This window comes from Grammomys surdaster, unplaced genomic scaffold (genome assembly GCF_004785775.1).
Source record: "Grammomys surdaster isolate TR1022 unplaced genomic scaffold, NIH_TR_1.0 125752, whole genome shotgun sequence".
NCBI classification, from domain to species: domain Eukaryota; kingdom Metazoa; phylum Chordata; class Mammalia; order Rodentia; family Muridae; genus Grammomys; species Grammomys surdaster.
This window is the reverse complement of record NW_021620584.1, coordinates 717,659-730,711: the sequence shown is the minus strand read 5'-3', so window position 1 is coordinate 730,711 and position 13,053 is coordinate 717,659. Positions and strand designations below refer to the sequence as shown.

Below are 13,053 nucleotides of genomic sequence, written 5' to 3'. Positions count from 1 at the left end.
TCAGATATTGGAATCTTAACCTGAGCATGCCCGGAAAGGCCTTGACTTGATTTGTATCTGTGTTTGCTCAGGCCCGTTTCTGTTGTCTCCTTTCACTTTCTGAAATCTTTTATTATCCACTCATCACGAAGCAAACTGAAGCTGGAAAGTAAGGAAAGGAAAGCAATAAAATCCAAGTAAGGGCTTGTTTTGGGCCAGCTGTTTATTCTAGCCGTGTGTCTTATGTGAAAACCTTTCTTTCCTGTTTATCATTTATTCATTTGTTTCCTGGTGTTCAGCATCTGGAAAGAAGGGTATTGAGTGGAGAAGACATGTAATATTTAGGTGTTTAGATGCCAAATTGTGTAGGCAAGCATTTGATGTGTAACATTCATTGACAGGTAGGGCATGGAGGGAGAATGTGCAGCATCCTCAGGTGTGCGGTTGTCTTACTAAAACTCATGAGAAATGTCTGTGGTTATTTGCAAGTGTTGGTGAAAATATCAGTTTTAATGAATGTTGGCTTGCTGGTTATATGTTATTCCTTGTTTAAATAAATTTACTTTAGCAGAGTAAACTGTAGCATGCATGGAGAGCTGTACATAGAAACCCAGTGTTTATACTGGATCATATCAGGTCTAACTGGGCTTTGGACTTGGTTGTGCAAGGGCATATGTGTAGGTTGTAAGGCTAGGAAAGATAGCATTTTAGTTTCTTTTAGTTATAGAATCTTATCTACATGGGTAACGGTTTATATTTAGCTTTATAAGAACTGAATGTGTTAAGAAAAATAATCATAGGCACTAATGCATCTGTAAAATATAAATTATATTTTGATAAAGTTGAGTTGATTCTTGACAAAGTTCTGAATGTTAATGGGACAGAAATTCCCATCTGACTATTTTCTATTCTTGTAGTATCTTTTTCTGTGATATAGGCTGGCTTCTTATCTTTTTTTTAATTTTGGCACCCACATATAGCAAATAACTGTGAAACATTTCAAACCTTCAAGTGACACTAAAACTGTGAAGTATGAAGTGGAAATGCTAGAGTGTGTGAGACACATTGCACAGCATTGCACAGTAATTGAGTGTGTGCGTGCAAGAGAAATGACAACATTATTGTAGGATGCATCATGATGAACGCTACAGAAATTAAAATCAGCCTAAGTTTGAAAACTCTCCCCCAACTCCCTAATCTTAACACTTTCTATGTTTAATAGCCCCACCCTTCTCCCCTGTGAATGTCTGCAATGAGGAATAAAATTATTAATAAATATGTCCCTTCTATGTCAGTTAGTAAGTAGTTGTTATAAAGGGTAATGATATTTTTGGATTCTTCACAAATGCTTGTATTTCCTCCACACCTACATGAGAATAACTAGATTTGGTCACTACCAAAAAACAATCTGTCATCCATTATTGATGTTTGATCCCTTCTCAGTTTTTTTCAGACATTATTCCTTCCAAAGGGTAGAATAAATTATTTGACCTTTTAATCATTGTTTTTTTTATTTTATTGAAAATATGTTTTTCATAAATTGTGTTCTGATTACAGTTTTTCCTCCTATTTCTTCTCCCAGCTTGTCTGCACCTCTTCCTCCATCCAGACCCATGCCCTGCTGTCTCCCCTTAGAAAACAAACTGCCATCTAGGGCATAGGAAGAAGATTAGATAAATGAAAACCAAACAAGTCAGAATATGACAAAACAGCCAAACAAGAAAAAGGAAAAGCTACACAAAACACAGATACATGTTTGCACACACAGGGATTGCATAAAAACCCCAAACCAGAAACTATACTATACATGCAAAGAACCTATAAGATTAAAAACCAAAGCCAAAACCAAAAACCAAGAAACAAGCAAATAACACCCCCCCCCCAGACTTAAAGATGTAGAACCTTCGAAGGTACTGTTAAGTTCATTTTGTGTTGGCTATCTACAACTGGTCATGGGACCTACCCTGAAGACTGGCTTCTTTAGAAAACTAATTATTCATTTTCAGGTTGCTGTCAGTTGGGGATAGTTTCTGGGTTAGCCATGGGAGTGTGTGTCTACTTTTATTTTCATCTCTAGCCTTCTGTCTGGTGCAGACCCATGCAGGCCTTGTGCATGCTGCCTCAGTCTCTGTGAATTCATATATGCCCCAGCCTTGTTGTATCTAGAGGGTCTTAATTCATTCATTTCCCCAATCTCATCTCTTCCTGTTCTTGAGGCAGGGAGTTAATGGAGACATCCCCTTTAAGGTTGAATGTTCCACAGTCTTTGCACATTATCTGGCTGTGGGTCTCTGTATTTACTCCCATCTGTTGTTGGATGAAGCCTCTCTGGTGATGGCTGAGCAAGATATGGATCTATGAATATAGCAAAATGTTGCTTGGAGTAGGTTAGTGGCTATGTTATTTCAGAAGAACCATAGGATTTGGTTTTGTTCCAGGTCCATTACCTATCCAGTCTCATGTTCTTGGTCACCTAAGCAAGTGTTGGATATGGATTGTATCTCAAAGAGTGGTCTTATGTAAATCAGATCTTGGTTGACTACTCCCACAGGTTTTGTGCCATGATTGTACCAAGTAACTTTGTGGGTAGTCAACTTTTGTAGACTGAAGGGTTTTGTAGCTAGGTGGGTGTTTACCTTTCTCATTTGATAGCACATAGAATACCTTTCAGTACCACAAATGCTAGTTCATAGAGGTGAAGGCTCTCTTCTTCTCTGTGTTCAGAGAGTTGTGTGGCTATTGTGTTCAGCAATAGGACCTTACTGTCAGTTTGTGGAGAGCCACCAGTAGCCTTGGCAATAGCCTAGGTTGTTTGGGGGGGGGGGTTCCCATAGGACCTCTTTGGGCAAGAACTTGACTTGATGTAACTCTTTGCTGGTACTGAAAACTTCATCTGGTTATAAAAGCTGTTCATTCAGGGCTTTATCTCCCCTGTTATTTAGGATATAATTTAGATCACCTTTATAAATGTATATGTTTTTGGAAGCTTCTGCTGTATTAGGTTTTTGTCTTGGAGTTTTATTGCTGTGAAAAGACACCATGACCACAGCAATTCTTATAAAGGAAAACATTTAGCTGGGGTTGGCTTACAGTTCAGAGGTTTAATCTGTTATTGTCATGGTGGCAAGCATGGCAACATGCACATATATGTGGTGCTGGTGGAGTAGTTGAATGTTCTACATCTTGATCTGTAATCAGCAGAAAAAGAAGTTGCTTGAACTGATACCTCAGAGCTCATCCCCTAGTGACACATTTCCTCCAACAAGGCTACACCTACTCCTTCAAGGCCATGCCTCCTAATAGTGTCATTTAGACGCATGAGTCTACGAGGGCCTGTTTGATCTCTAATTTCAGTCCACCTGCCTTGTCTGTTGTCCATCCGTAACAATCTATTTTCTTTTGCCATCCTATGGAGATACATCTTTCCCTCCTAGTCCCTTGACTTTTTTCTTTATGTTCTTTTTTATTAAAATAGATTTTTTTCTCACAAAATATATCCTGATATGGTTGCTCTTTTTCTACTACCAGGTCCCCTCTATCTCCTGTCTCCTCCAGATCCATTCCCATTCTATCTCGCAATAAAAAACTAAAAAGTCTTCTAAGAGGTAATAATAAAACAAAACATAATAAGAAAAACAAAAACTAGCAAATTGAAATTGGACAAAAAAAAAACCAAAAAACAAACAAACAAAAGAAAGAAAACACAGAAGGAAAAGAGCCCATGAGAAGGTACAACAACCAGTGACCTATGAGTTAGACACTCAGGAATACCATAAAGACATTAAACTGGTACAGATCTGTGCATACTTCCTCAGTGTCTGAGGAAAGCTGAAGTTCATGTGAGCTTTGATCATGTTGATTTATTTACGGGGCCTTGTTTTCTTGGTGTCTTCCATCCCGTGTGGCTCTTACACTCTTTTTTATTCCTCTCTCACAGAGTTTCCCTGATCCCTGAGAGGAAGAATTTGATAAATGACATCCCATCTAGGGCTGTGTGCTCCAAGGTTTCTCACTCCTTAATATCTGGTTGTTGGTCTCTGCACTTGTTCCCAGTTCCCATATGCTGCAGGAGTAGGCTTCTATGGTGATTGCTAAACAAGGCATGGGTCTATGAGCATAGCAGAAATTGTTAGGAGTCATTTTATGGCTACATGTTTTGTTATGATGCTTTCTTTCTTTCTTTCTTTCTTTCTTTCTTTCTTTCTTTCTTTCTTTCTTTCTTTTTATTTCTTTTTCTTCCTTCCTTTCTTCCTTTCTTCCTTTCTTCCCCTCTTCCTTCCTTCCTTCCTTCCTTCCTTCCTTCCTTCCTTCCTTTCTTTCTCTCTTTCTTTCTAGAACAGTAGTATTTTGTTTTACTATAAGTCCTTTGGCTATCTAATGTCTGGTTCTTGGTCACATAAACAGTGTTGGGTTTTGGTTCCATCTCATGGAGTAGGCCTTAAGTCATATCAGATATTGATTGATTACTTCCATACATTTTGTAGCTTTGTGCCAACATTGCAGTAGGAAACCATTGTAGATCAAAGATTTTGTAGCTGAGTTTATGTTTCTCTTTTGGTAGTATGCATAATACCTTCTTGTACTATGTAGCTATCACATAGTGGTAAAGGATATATGTAAGCAACAGCTAGTAGGTATTGTCTTCAGCAATAAGGCTTTGTTGTAAGTTTGTTGAGAACAACCTATAGTCTTGGCAACAGCCTGGGTTGGTTGGGGGTTCCGATGTGATCCTTTCCCTTGACTTTTTAAATGTCACGATATACTTATATTTGAGTATTTTTATCTATTTTTCTGATTCTGAGGTTCAACTGTATGTTTCATTTGGGGAGATACAGCAAGAAAGATTTGGAGTTATGAATAAGTATCTTATTTTCCCAAGTTCAAACACTGTGGGAAGGAAATATGTATTCCTGCAGAGTCACCACAGTGACATCCTTAGCAAATACATAGGGGTGCTGCCAGGTAGAACAGGGTTTGACAAATTCATTTTCTGAATCAGCAGAAAGCAAAAGCAACAAAGCCACATAGCCCTCTGATTACTGAGTACTCAGTTTATAAATCATCTAACATACCACGTCTAGTATGGAATGCTGAGCCATAGCTGTTAATTTGAAGAATAGAAAACTGGTACTCAGAAAGGGTAAGGAGCTTCCAATGTTGTGGTCAAGCAGCAGATTCCATCTCTTGACTTCAGTTCCAAGGCTCCTTATCTAAGTCTATCACATGTTATGTTTTGGTACATGTAATGAGTTTCTAAACACTTTAAATCTGAGAGAAGTCTGCAGCAGAGGAGTTGTACTACAGTTGGTACATAACAGTGAGTTAAGAAACTTGTGCTGTAGTGTTGCACTAAAATGTTAAAGGTACTGTCTCAATCACTGTTCTATTGCTGTGAGGGGACACTATGACCAAAATGACTCATATAAAAAAAACATTTATCTGAGAGTATTGTTACAGTTTCAGAAGTTCAGTCCATTATCATCTTGTGGGCAGCATTGGTGCTGGAAACGTAGTTGAGAGTTACATCTTGTTCCACAGGCAGAGAGAGTGACTGGGTCTACCATGGGCTTTTGAAACTTCAAAGCACATCCCAGTGACAGACAACCTCCAACAGGGCCACACTTTCTAGTTCTTCCAATCCTTTTAAATGGTTCCACTCCCTGGTGACTAAGTATTGGAATACATGAGCCTATGGGGACCATTCTTATTCCAACTACCACATTTACAGAAAGAAGGTGCTTTCCTTTAGTGGGGAGGACGCAGGGAGACAGGCATGGATGGTTTCCTGACAGAGCTTAACTTGAGCTGCAAAATGAATTTGAGTTCAGGAGTGGTCAGAGAAGACAAAGAAAAATTTTAAAAATGTTTAAACTTAAAGCATGGTCAGAAACAACAGGTTAAGTGCAAGATGAAGGAATTCACCTCCATGTATGTCATCTGTAAAAAAAAAAGTATGATTTGCTTATAAGAAGCTGTATGTAAGTTTGTTTGTATGTGGGCATGTGTTTGTTTTACCTATTCCTAAAAAAAAAGGAAACCTCTTAATGTTTTGGGGATTAGAGGCCGACTTTTAATTTAGAGCATCTCAGTTTCCTTATTCTTCAGTTCTCCTTGGGGTGATGAATCAGGATAGGTGTTATTCACACATACAGTGGAGTCAATACCACAGGAGAATGTTGAAACTGTGAATCCTGGAACTTAGGGTGTTTGGTACATTTGCTTCTCTTCAACTGAATATACTGGGGTAAGGAGTAATCAAGTATTTTAGATACATAAGCAAATCCAGTTTATGAAAGGAGGTGTAGTAAAGGGCCTGTGAGTATTATTTGTGGAAGGTAGATGATGTCTTCTGGGGAGATACCTCCAAAACTTCTCTGAGTCTCTGCTTTTGACTTTTATGTTTACCAACCACTCAGTGACCTTTAATTCACATTGAAAGAATTCCTTTCTCTGGAAACAATGATAATGATATATGACAATGACAAAGGCAACATTCAGCTAGATTTCTATCGTGACTTAATTAAAGACAGGCATCAGAGGTGCACACTATGGTTCTTTAATTAGGTGACCTTATAGCATGTGAGCGGAAGCTTAGATTTGAGTAACTGAACTGTAGCTCTCTTTGTTGCTGTTGGAGAGGGTGGTTCTGGGAAGATCAACTTATGCTTATTTCCTCTGGGAAGGTGTGTTAAGCTTTTGACTGTGATACACACTTGGTAAAGATCTAGTTTTCTCACTAGCGGATACTTGTGATCTTGATTACAAAGCTGAAGGATACATGTCATTCTGTCTTGTGTTCATGAGACAATGAAAACAGCTTTCTAGCACTTCCATTGAAATCATCTAGTTATATGCAAGTAATTTTATTGACTAGAACAGAAGAGTTCTAAACTCAAGGTTAGTTACTGTATTCCTACTACCTACCCGACTTCCTGTCATACTCTAGTCATTCAACAACCATTTTGAACACTGATTGAATAACTGGAGATGTATAAAAGCAATCCCTGTCTTCAGGAAACCACCAAAAAGTTCACTGTCTAGTGGGGATTTGGCATTCTGTATAACACACATGTGCTGGAAATTCCAACAGTAGAAAATCATATGACATCCACCCAGCCCACACACTGGAATGTGAAATGTCAGTAAATCACAATCTGTCATTCTTGACTAATGAATCTGTCTATAAAATTTGTAACATTTTTAAGTTCTACATATTATTATAATTATTTCATATGACATGGAATACAATTTAAGTAGTGGATCTTGAAAAAAGAGAAACACGAAAGATTATTTTATAATTTGTAAATAATGTCTCTTTTTTACATGAAAAAGATCGCATTTAACTAATATAAAACATTTTATAAAGCCATCTCTGAAGAAAAGAGATCTCAAAGTTCCTGTAGCCACCTTGTCTTTACCACATGCTGTCATCTCTGTGGTGATGTCCTGAAGGGTGACACCTGTGATGGAGAGAACACAGTTCCTTCATGGTATCCTATTTCTAAATCACTCAAACTGATTTGAGAAAACTAAATCCAAGTAGCACATTGACTCAGTTTAACTCTTTAAGCTATTTTTCCAGTATAAATAGGAGCTCCTTTGGTTGAGGAAAGCGGTGGGGTGGAGAAAAGTAAATATTCTTTATAAATGTCAGGGGAGAAATGAGCAATTTCCCCTTTGAAGGAGGTTGAAGTAAGTATGTTGTATCTGGAGTATTGGGTAAAATAAAAGCAGTTAGTCTATGTCATTGCAGACATTATATTATGACAACATAACTGAATAAGAAATTTTAAATATTTTATTTATTAATTCTTATAGTAAATGTTTAACAAATATGCTGTTTTATAATGAGAAGTACAGACAACTCAATGTAGAGAATTTCCAATCAACACCATTCAAAGCTTTCACTAATATATAGGTAAAGAGGGTCAGGTGACTATGAATGTTAGGACATGCATCAGATTGCATCCTGTGCATGCAGTCTGGAAATATGAATGACTAGCAATGTGAGAAAATATTTCAGGCATTTCTTTATTCAGCACATTGTTTTTACAGAACACCTGAAAAGTACAAATGGAGAAAACAGAGCAAATGCAGTGTCATCTTAAGGCAGTGTCCTCATTTGAAGTTTGGTGAAGTCCTGCATGTCTCTGGTGGCCTTTAGCTCCCAATTGTTTTGGTCCTGAATGAGCAATGTGCAGAGAAAATACCTGTGACCCTGTAAGATGGTTGGCTAAGTGAGATGCTGCCATATCTTATACTTCACTTTTGCAGGGTATTGATATTAGTAAAAGACCAAGTCAGAAACAAAACAAAGAAGAAAAGACAGCAAAGCAGCAGCAGCAACAATGACAACAACATACACAAACACACACACACGCACACACACTCACTTTTAGAGGATGAAAAGAAGCTATTATGTTTAGTCTTAACTCCTAGATAAAAAGAAAATTATAAAATTCAAAGCCACAAATAACCACACTTAGGATTGAATCAGAATTCATATTATCAGTATCTTAAAAATCTATAATGTGATATATTAAAGTTATCATAGTTTAAAATACCATCAGCTGCCTGCAAGAAGCAAGCACATACATTTATTGGGCTATATCTTAATTATAACTTATATTCAGCACATGTATTTAAATTTCTATAAAATATGGAAATAATTTTCATTTTTAGGAAATATTAGTTGTAAATAATCTTTACTTGCATAGAATATGAGTTTACAATGTAAGAAATTAAATCTCATAGGGACGTAAGTCACCAGGGAAGAGACTGAGTTATCTCCCCCTCATAAATTGTCAGGTAAAGGACAAAAACAACTGAGGTCAATACACACACAGACACAGACACAGACACACAACACTCACACACACACTCTCACACAGACACACACAGATGAATGAGCTACAGACTATAGATCTAGCTGAGAAGGTTTGATAAGGAGCTGAAGAAACCTGTAGGAGTTTAAGTATGGTACTGAAAATATAATTACTAAACTACAAAGAACATTCCAGGAAAAACAGAGGTAAAGAAGAAAGGTGAAAGATGGAACCCTCAAGAATGTATTGGGTTTTAGTAGAAATAAAAATCTGACTTTTCTAGCCAAGAAACTAAGTAGAGAGTGGGGGAAATACATTAGAAGAGGTGGTGAGCTCTGCTTCATGAACACCTGATTCCCTGTCAGGTGTAGGGAAAGGGGTGGAAATGAACAGTACGGATGATAAGTAAGAAACGGTGAGAGACCGGGGTGATGGACAGCAAGGTGTGGGGGCTGCCTTGGCTTTGCTTGGCTTCATCTTCAAGTTTTGGCATTGTGAACATAGAAAAGAATCATGATACAAATGCAGAAAGGAATTAATATGTCCATAGTATTCAAAATGGGGGCAAATGATGACATTTTCCCTAACAGAGGAAGCCAGCTTTTAAACGATTGTATAATAGAATTACAGCACAATTTTATTAGTGAGTGTTTTGGCATGAGTTATTAGTGGATACTTAATTGTCATTCAAAAAGACACTTTTGGATTAATTTATTTATATGTTAGAGTGTCAGCCAGAGATTGATAGCAAACAAAAATGGGTCCTTTTAGAAGGAAGGCTTGTCAGTTATACTAATCAAATGGTCAAATTTAGCAACAGCCTTTGAAGTGATTTAGTGGGATGATGCAGTGCTACTGTCAAAATTTAATTTAATTTTAGGGTAATCACAGGAAAATAACTAGAATGCAGATTGCTTTTAGGGGTATTCTCTCAAGGCCTGGGAGAGTTCTCCCTGAGTAAAGTGGAAGACCTGAGTTAGGGCTCACAGTGTCCACTTAAAGGCTGGGTACATTAGTGCCCTCTAAATGCTGGATGCTCAATGGCCAGTTGGTCTAGCTGAAATGACAAACTTCAGGTTCAGTGAGCAATTTCATCTCAGGTAGGTAGGTAGGTAGCTAGGTAGGTAGAATGGAGAATCTATAAATATGATTATTATTTGTGGCCCTCACATGTGCTCACATGGCCAAATGCACTTATACATATCTGTGCACTCCTCTACACACAAATTAAGAAAAGTTCATATTCTACCCAAATGATTAAACTAGTTGACGGAACACTCTAGGTCATTGCTGCGTAGCGGGATGACTATGCAAGGTGCAAATGTAATTTAAAGCTTCAACGACCGTGTTACAAAATCTGTAAAATTAACTTCAAAGTTATAATTTAATATCACATGCAGACATTATTTAAACATGTAGCTAAGTTAAGACTAGCAATTAGGATGTCTTTATCATGAATCTTAGAAACCCAGAATGTATTCAATGCTCATAGTATATCTCAATATAAAGCAGCACAGGGGGTATGGTGTAGTCATGTGCTCTTGAGTATCATTACGGACAGGGTTGCTCCAGATGAGAGGTGATCTAAGAGGCATATGTGATGCTCAACTGTGGACAACGGGGAAAACTTGGAAAATATCTCTTTGAGATTATTAGTAGATTTGAATACAGGTAGTATGTTAAATAACTTTGTATCAAATGCCTACTTAAGGAATATTTGTTACTGTGTGGGGCTGAGCACACCTTTAATCTCAGCCCTTGGAGGTAGAGGCAGGCATACATATCTATGTGAATTCGAGACCAGCATGGCCTACATATCCAACTCAACCATGATTAATAAAAGAACACTGACTAAAAAATACATAAATAAAAATATTTTTGAGTGTGTATTATATGTCCTTGTTTTTAGGAATTACATAATAAAGTAGATATGGATAAAATATCAAATCATAAACTACTTTTTACTGATTCTTAAAATGAATTTATATAAATATGTTCACACAAATGTCAGCATGGTTATTTTATTTTCTTGAAAACTAAACAAGAACACTTTATAAGATAGCTATAAGACAGTATTCCTAATGATTTTAATTATATATTATTTTTAGGAAAATATAGAATATTGTGAAAAATTGACTGTACATTGATCTGTATAGTAAAAACCAACACATTTCAGAGATCTAGAATTATATAAAATCTGTTCTTTAATCTGTTCTCTAGCTGTGAAGTTATACTAGGAAACAGGACAATGATAATTTAGAATTCCAGAATTTAGAAGTGAAATATTTATGGAAGATATGAAGTATAGACTAGAGGGTATCATGGTTGAGGGTGGGAATCTGAGGAAGCTTGTAAGATTCCAGACTGTGCATAGCAAGGGCCTGCAGGAGACAATATCAAGTGGATGGGGGTGGCAGTATTTGATGAATAATTGTATAAGGAAGGGACTGAAAGGGGAGTGATTTGTGATGCTTTCCCAGATGGAAAGTACTATTGTTAATTCTGAAAGAGTCATGCTGATTGAAATGGAGATAGCTGGTTACTCAAAATTGGAACTCAAGTATTGGCAAATGCAAGATACAGAAACCTGTGTGCCAAACACACGTAAGCAACAAATATAACCACAGTAGTTGGATCAAATCACTGAAGTAGAGAGTTAGGAAATTGTCAAGGAGAGAAAGAGTATGTGGAGGAACATCACCAATAGCAAGTATACAGCTTGAGGGAGCCAGGTGAGAAGACATCGGAACAAAGGATGCTGACTGGATAGGGGCTGACTTCATGTGTCCTGAGAGGGGAACAGGGTAAACCCCACTGGCCCTTCTTGTGTCCTATGTACCTCCTACTTGATTTTATTGTAAATTCCACAGCGGTCTTCAGGACTCCTCCACCGTCATTTCTGGCATCCCCATCTCCTTTCTACTAATTATTTTAATCAAATGATTTATAATTCATGTTATAAAACTGAAATCCTAAGGTTTTCTAACACTGGTTAAAAAACAAGATTTTACATAAAGAGATGGTTACAAGCTCAGATGTATTATACTGTCGGTAGTGGCCAGGAAGCCCATTGCCCATCTTAGGGGAGTCTAATCAGATACTCCAGCAGTTTGTCATGCTTAATTGCCATCTGGCCCCTCTTTTAATTCTTTACTGAATTGCAGGGGTAAAAATGTCATGTATTCTGAAGTTTGAAAGCAGTCTTATATGAGTTGGTTAAAAGATACTACAAAGAACTTTCACTGTCCAACTTCTGTGGGTTACGAACAGTAAGTAATTCTGGGGACTGCTGCTCCCCTTCCTGTATAAACACAGTACTCTGCGAAAAGCCACCATGCTGGTGATTCACTCTGGAGGTAATTCATAGGCCAATTCTAGCGACTCAGTACTCCTGGAACACTATCAGAATAATATTAGCATTTTGTTATCTCCTCTAACCTAATATTCTGTGTCATAATTCATTCCAGTGCATTCAATTCTATATTGATATTAAGACTCCAAAGCCATGTATATCTATATATGGTTTCCTAAATAATAGGTTTTATGATGTATGGACTATATGCCACTGTATCTTTTAATATATCTAAGCTGAGAAATGAAAAGTGCTTGGTAGGTAACCAACTTATTATTTTTCTCTTAAGCCTAACCCTAGTAAATGAGAAGATTTTTTTCTGTTAATTAATGACTTGCTAACTTATTTTAAAACAACAGAACCTCCTGTATAAACTAAGCTTTATGATAATAATTATAATAATGGTGATATGCACAGAAGTCTTTTGTATGCCTGGTCATGGCTGAGATTTCTTTATTTTTTATATATGCTGATCGTTTACAGTTTACTTCCTAGCCCTAAATTTTTGTAATTATAGAAGGTCAGAGTAACAGGGTAAGGAAAAACTGTTCAAATGTGTTTTATGAGTAGCTTTGTGTTAGTAATTCTTGAATAATATAGCATTCCTATTTTCTTTAAAAAAAAGTCTGAAATTTGCAATTCAATTGAAAAGTACATTTTTGGAAACTATAGTAGTTTACAATCAAAGTTCTTTTGTTAATTCTAGAAACAGTTAAACTGGGTAAAATAATGAACGATATTGAATCCGTGAGTAAGAGAATGGAGAAAGAGAAGGAGATGCATCTCGAGAAGTCCAGGTACTGTGGGATTATCTAACCTAGGGAATGCAGAGAGAGACAGAGAGAGAGAGAGAGAGAGAGAGAGAGAGAGAGAGACAGAGACAGAGCGAGAGAGAGA

The 13,053-nt window shown here is 37.1% G+C and overlaps 1 protein-coding gene across 1 annotated transcript in view; it reads left to right on the top strand.

Moving 5' to 3' along the window:
• Iqcm (IQ motif containing M) overlaps positions 1-13,053 on the top strand; it is a 301,176-nt gene that overhangs the window by 28,495 nt on the left and 259,628 nt on the right. Inside the window, exon 4 of the mRNA XM_028788592.1 lies at positions 12,863-12,953. Coding sequence (XP_028644425.1) covers positions 12,863-12,953 — 91 coding nt within the window. The remainder of the gene's footprint in view (positions 1-12,862; positions 12,954-13,053) is intronic.